Source organism: Cynoglossus semilaevis, chromosome 16, assembly GCF_000523025.1.
Source record: "Cynoglossus semilaevis isolate Cse_v1.0 chromosome 16, Cse_v1.0, whole genome shotgun sequence".
Taxonomy (NCBI): domain Eukaryota; kingdom Metazoa; phylum Chordata; class Actinopteri; order Pleuronectiformes; family Cynoglossidae; genus Cynoglossus; species Cynoglossus semilaevis.
Genome location: NC_024322.1, coordinates 18579416 through 18585722, shown reverse-complemented (window position 1 = coordinate 18585722; position 6307 = coordinate 18579416). Strand labels below are relative to the sequence as shown.

The following is a 6307-nucleotide window of genomic DNA, read 5'->3' as shown; positions in this document are numbered from 1 at the left end:
TATATATATATATATATATAATTAAAAGAGAAAGTGATAGGCCATCAGATCAGATTAAAGTATACTGAACTAGAATCATTTGTAATTGCTGTGAAATTATCATTTTTCTTTGGGGTCTTACATTGGAGAACCATATTTTGAGGTGACCTCACTATAATGTAAATATATTTTTTCATCTGACATTCTACCTGTTATATTGTGTGTGTGAGGTCAGTGAACACATTACAACATTATGATCTTTCAACAGATGAAAAGGAGAGGTTTGACCCTTCCCAGTTTCAGGAAAGTATTGTTCTCGGCTTGAATAAAAGTGGCACAGATTTGGACGCTGTTGCAAAATTCCTTGATGCCTCTGGTGGCAAACTTGACTACAGACGTTATGCCGAGACGCTGTTTGACATCCTGGTGGCCGGTGGAATGCTGGGTAAGTGTCTGGACTCTTTTATCTGCCTCTGTGGTTTTATCTTAACGATGTCCGTCCACTGAAGGATCCCAGTGCTGTGCACCGTCACTGCAGTACTGGCCAGGTTAAAAGCAGAGTGTTCTAAGGTGTGTCTCCTCTATAGAGTAGGACTTTAGTACTTCAGTAGGAGCCGCGTCGTGCCTTTGTACAAAGCAGCACTAAGTGCGACACGAGTGTGTGCTGAGAGTTTGAGCCGACTGCAGTTGTTTTTTCTTGTTGAGTGCACGTGTTTTTCAGACTGGAGAACCTGCGCCCGTACCAGTATCTTCATGCTGGTTGGTCTTAGGACGAGTTGTGGCTTGGTGCAGCACATTGCTCTCTGGAGGCAGTGTAAAGCAACTGTACTTTGACCAGCGAGGTCCCAGTGTGGAGTCATGGGAGCTACATGTCACTGTTCCTGTTAGTGCTAGTTATATGCTCACAGATGCGTTGCTAGCTTCAGGGCTGGGCAGTAACGGACCTGCTGTCTCTGTGGGGAAGCCTTCACTTTTAATAACGATCCACCAACTTACGAGCACACCTGCCTTTTAAATGTCGGGCAGATGGTGTTGTGAATGGCCCGTTGTCTGTTTACACCTAAACACATGCATGATTAATTATGACCAGCTTAGTTAGCTACGTGTCTGGTTGGAAACTTCAGCTGAGCTACTGCTCTAGTAAAACTGGGACCGGACTTATCTCTGTTTTTCTGCCCTGTTTTCCTCACCTCTGCTGTTACTGTCTGTCTATTTATGTCCCCGTCTCATGAGTTAATCAGAGATATTTATATTTACCAACACACACACACAGAGTGGACGACATGGACTGCATTAAACTACCTTTGATGGTGTTGGGAGAGTTCTTTTAGAAATGTATTCTCCTTTGTTTGTGAGTGTAGAGCAACAGAAAGGAAAGTTTTAACTAATAATGTCTAAAGGATCCACTGTTCAGTCTATGTAAAAGTTTGAAAAAATTAAAAAGAATTTTGAACTTGGATCTCTGAAGTCAGTTTTGTGTTGAAAAACGTCTGATGTCACTGTTGAGCTATGATCATTATATAACATTAAATCTCCCAAATCAAACCAACTTCAGCAGAGATGGCTGATGAGTTTCGCCCTGACATATATAACACTTTGATCAATTAAAACACACAAAATAATCTATATATATAATAATACAAACGTCTGTTTCTTCCAGCCCCAGGAGGGACCTTGTCGGATGACATGACCTGCACCGACTTCTGTCTCTTCAAAGCACAAGAGGACATGGAGACAATGCAGGCGTATGCAAAAGTCAGTCATTAAGGCTGGGCTGCAAAACAAGTTGAAGAGGAAATTGTAACAAATGCAGAGCCATAATTATGGTCGTCTTTTCAGGTCTTTAACAAGCTCATCAGGCGTTACAAATACTTGGAGAAAGGATTTGAGGAGGAGATTAAAAAGGTTTGTTTTCTGCCTCTGCACATCTTTACATTACCTTCCTGTGTTTTTGTTGTTTTTTTTAAATGGTATTAAAACATTAAAGAGAAGCTGCATGAAACCTGCCGATTTGAAATGACGTCCGTTTTCCCTCTTGGCAGCTGCTGCTGTTCCTCAAAGGCTTCACAGAGTCTGAGCAGAACAAGCTGGCCATGCTGACTGGGATTCTGTTGGCCAACAGCGACATCTCTGCCTCCATCCTGAGCAGCCTCTTCAATGAGAACCTGGTGAAAGAAGGTACATGGATCCTGAGCTAACGTACAGTTCCGTCTCATCACGATTGTAAAAATAACCACAGGTGTTGAGTGGACTTTTGACTTTTGTCATTTTCAGTCCACTCACCTGTTGTTGACATGAGAAAAGAGAGGCTGCATTTTTACTATAATTCTCCCCCCTCTCCCCCCACCCTCCATTTTTGCATAATGTAGAATTTAATTCATTTTTTTGCTATGGCAGAAATATTTGATCCGTTGTTTTTTTTTGTTTTTTTTTTTATTTGTTTGTTTTTTTATGCGTTGATCCTGAGAAATCCTGTGTGAACGTATCCTGTGGAGTGTGTTTGTTTATCTGTGTATTATTTGGGCCTGGATTTGATCCTGGCAGGTCTGTCTGCAGCAGCTGACTCATACTTTCATCCATTTGTTCAGGTGTTTCAGCGAGCTTCGCCGTGAAACTCTTCAAATCTTGGCTCTCTGAGAAAGACATCGGCTCTGTCGCTACAAGTCTGCGCAAGGTTGGCATGGACAACCGGCTCATGGTGAGGCCAAAACCTGCTGCTGGGATTCTACAAGGTGTAAATGGAGGGATATTATTCCAACTAAAGGGTTAGTTCAGGTTTAGATTTTTGAGGTCAGGACACGAATGAACTCCTGGAGCCGGGAACTCTCTAAAGATGGCTGCCAGATACGTAACAGGATTATGATGCAGTGTTGCCTCTTCACTCATATTAGAGCGTGCCACCTTCAACCCTTCTTGAAAGTCAAGTTAAATTCACAAGTTTGGCTTTATTTATTTGATGCCAGATCCAAACTGATGTCATTTAAGTTGATGACGTTTGTTTCACAGTTTAAATAATAAATCTTTTAGCACCAGTGCCAGATGAAGTCGTTCCATTTCTGTTCTAACTCAGTCAAATCAGTACTCTGTGCTTTTTTGATACTTGACCAAGTTTTGTCATGTCTGCTTCAGCATTCGACCGTTTGCCTTTTCAGGAGGTCTTCCCTGCCAACAAGCGCAGTTGTGAGCACTTTTCACAGTACTTCACCAACGCCGGGCTCAAGGAGCTGGCAGACTTTGCCAAAAACCAGGAGTCCATAGGCGCTCGCAAGAAACTGCAGAAGGAGCTCCAGGAGCAGATGTCACGTGGGGACCCCCTAAAAGATGTGAGCCCCCTTTTTTTTTTCTAACTGTACCATTGGAGCTTTTTTTGCTTGAGCAGTGGTGAAGAAAGAGAAGGCAATTAATTAGTGACGAGTTACTGAAATTCTGACCTGAGCAGTTTTCATCCACTGCGGTCGGTTGTTGTGTCCTGCAGCGTTGCTCTGCCTCAGACATCCACAGTCAAACTCAGTGAACGTTGACCTTGGTTAACCTGTCTTTCTAACGCATGTTACGTCTCTGTTTTACGCCGTTCACAGATTATTGCCTCCATGCTAGAGGAAACCAAGAAGAACAACATCTCGGAGCAGAATATGATTGGACTAATTTGGTCCAGTGTAATGAGCTCTGTGGAGTGGAACAAGAAGGAGGAGCTGGTCACAGAACAAGCCATCAAACATTTAAAGGTGACATTTCTGTCGTACGGTTCGGCAGGTTTCTCCACTCTGTAGCAATCACGCCGACACGGTTAGAAAGGGAATAGAAATCATTAAGAAGCCACGTTCAAATGATGCCGTAATATATGAAAAATATGACGCCGAGACAGTAGTGTTGGTTTATAACCCAGAGCAATCACACCAGTCGAATGGAGTAAAAATGATTCTCATTAGTGGATTATTAAGTGTTTTTGTTCCTACTAAATTTAGGTTGAGACATGAATTCATGAAGAGATGCAGTTGAAGTTGAAGAACAGAATGTTTATTTTTCATCTGTATTCATTTGCATTTTTAAATCTTTACTGCATTCACAAATTGGTACAAACTCAGAATACAATCACAGTTATTTTACTTTTTAGGGTCTGAACCCGGTCATCTGGTCGTTATAGCTAATGTTAGCTCTGGTTTGTGTGTGTGTGTGCGCGAGGTCTGTTGATGCTAACGTCAGCTACGTTCATTGCGCCAGGTCTGTTGATGCTAACGTTAGCTATGGTCGTTTAATTAGATGAATTTGTCTGTAATGTAATAATTCAAATAAATCCCCTGCAGTCATAGCAGCAGTTTGAATTATTGATCGTTCTCTGACGTCTTTATTTTGATTTTGTTCATTTTCTCTCATTATTTTTTTCCACAGCAATACAGCCCACTGTTGAAGACCTTTACCTCCCAGGGCCTTTCTGAACTGACTCTTCTGCTGAAGATCCAGGAGTACTGTTATGACAACATCCACTTCATGAAGGCCTTCCAGAAAATTGTTCTACTGCTCTACAAAGGTACCGTTTTTCTGAAGAACCTTCAGATTTTCATCCTCCATTTTCAGAGAGGTGAATAATGTTGTCGTAGAAGGCTGCAGTATAAAGGCGTATGCTAATGAATCCAGATGCCCGTGGATTACTGACAAAAAGTTTGGGTTGATGAATGTCAGCAGAACGCCTGCGGACATTTGCTTCTGTTACCTGAGGATGCACCTGTGCTGTTGGCATCTGCTTCATAGCTTTTGTTCTTTTTTCATTATTTCTTAAAGAGGATGTGTTGAGTGAGGAGCCAATTCTGAAGTGGTACAACGAAGCCCACCTCACCAAAGGCAAGAGCGTTTTCCTTGAACAGATGAAAAAGTTTGTTGAATGGCTCAAGAACGCAGAGGAAGGTAAGCACGACACAAACTCTGTTGAAAGAACAACTCTGGGATTTGTTGTTGTTGGTTTGTTTTTTTGACAAATACAAAAAATGATGTCATCGATTTATCCTCTTCGTTTACCGTCTCTCCCTCCCTCTCTCTCTCTCTCTCTCTCTCTCTCTCTCTCTCTCTGTCCCGTCTTAGTTTAAATCCTATTAGAAATGACGCTGGTTTGCCAGAGACTATTTTTATTCTGGGTGATGAGAGATGTTTTCTGTCTTTTGCAGCTTCTGAGTCTGAGGAGGAGGAGGAGGAGGCAGACTAAAGACCACGAGTCAGAACTGAACCCCGGTTAGTATTTTTACAGCACTAGACGCAGTACAAGGATGTGTAAAAGCAATCTTTTTTTTCTCCTTCTCCTCTTTACTATTCTCTACCTCCTTGTATCTGTTCAGCTCTAACGTAAGGGCTTTGAAACTGTTTATTCTCACTATATTTTCTGCTGGTGTCGATACTCCCCGGTCATTTTGCCACAGTTAACTAAACAGGAAGCCCTTCCGTCTGATAAAAGTTTTATTTTTTTATTTTTTTTTGTAAAGATGCATCCCTTTAAAACGAGCTACATGGACGGCATAATTCACAGCTATTGTATTAGTCATGGAAGTTGCCAGAGGTCTGTCTGCGCAGACATGATATGTTGGTCCTCTGAAAGGCTAAAGGCTTTTTGTATCCTTGTTTTATGTCTCTGCCAAATATGTGACAACTTTGAATATACTGCCAGTTTTTTAGATCCTGTCTTCATTGTTGGCCATGGAGCCGTTTTCAAACAATGACGGCGGCAGTCAGCCATAAAACTCTGTAATTGTTCTGAGCACGCTGCTTAACCAAACCATGCATACCTGGAGGTTTATTTCCATCACTGTAAAATATGGATTTTGAAAATAAACGAATCCTGGTTTTCATTTCTGGGTTTCTCTTATTTTTTGAGGGGGGGAGTGTTCACTGGATGGGTGGGTAGGGATCTTGCCTTACAGCAGAAAAGGTCACTGGTTTGATCTCTGGAGGATATTTCATGTCGGAGTTTTCTCTCCGTGTAATCCAGTTCACCATCACAGTCTGAAAACATCCACCTGGGATTAAATTGTTCATTCTGAATTGACCGTGTGAGAGCGGATATCTGAAGTCTCCCAGAAGTCCCGGGAGTCGTCCACGTTTTGACAGGAGCTCAGGATTTCCATGAATTAAATGAAATCTCTCGGAATCCGGAGAGACCGAGGAAGAGGGTGAGAGAGGAGGGTAGTCGGAGTTGTTGTTGGTTTATGGAGTATTTATGGACTAATTCTTCTATGTTGAAAATTAGCTTTTCATGTTGGGTGGTTTTCATTGGTCATTTGTTTTGCCCATGGGTCTCGTGGCAGGATAAATAATTTATCTTTTGGTTTAATCAGGAACAGAT

At 41.9% G+C, this 6307-nt stretch overlaps 1 protein-coding gene across 1 annotated transcript; it reads left to right on the top strand.

Moving 5' to 3' along the window:
* Positions 1–242: 242 nt before the first annotated feature.
* LOC103392500 (basic leucine zipper and W2 domain-containing protein 1-A-like) lies at positions 243–5813 on the top strand. The gene is made up of 10 exons (XM_017040185.2): positions 243–424; positions 1640–1734; positions 1819–1884; positions 2022–2157; positions 2568–2677; positions 3132–3302; positions 3558–3704; positions 4369–4507; positions 4759–4881; positions 5139–5813. The coding sequence occupies exons 1-10, from the start codon at positions 418–420 to the stop codon at positions 5174–5176; spliced, it is 1032 nt and encodes a 343-aa protein (XP_016895674.2). The 5' UTR covers positions 243–417; the 3' UTR covers positions 5177–5813.
* The last annotated feature ends 494 nt before the right edge of the window (positions 5814–6307 follow it).

Bases quoted from the DNA above. Each gene is read 5' to 3' on its own strand.
- LOC103392500 (XM_017040185.2), top strand. The intron at 2,158-2,567 runs GTACATGGATCC...CCATTTGTTCAG, and splicing joins TGAGAACCTGGTGAAAGAAG to GTGTTTCAGCGAGCTTCGCC. The intron at 4,508-4,758 runs GTACCGTTTTTC...TATTTCTTAAAG, and splicing joins TGTTCTACTGCTCTACAAAG to AGGATGTGTTGAGTGAGGAG.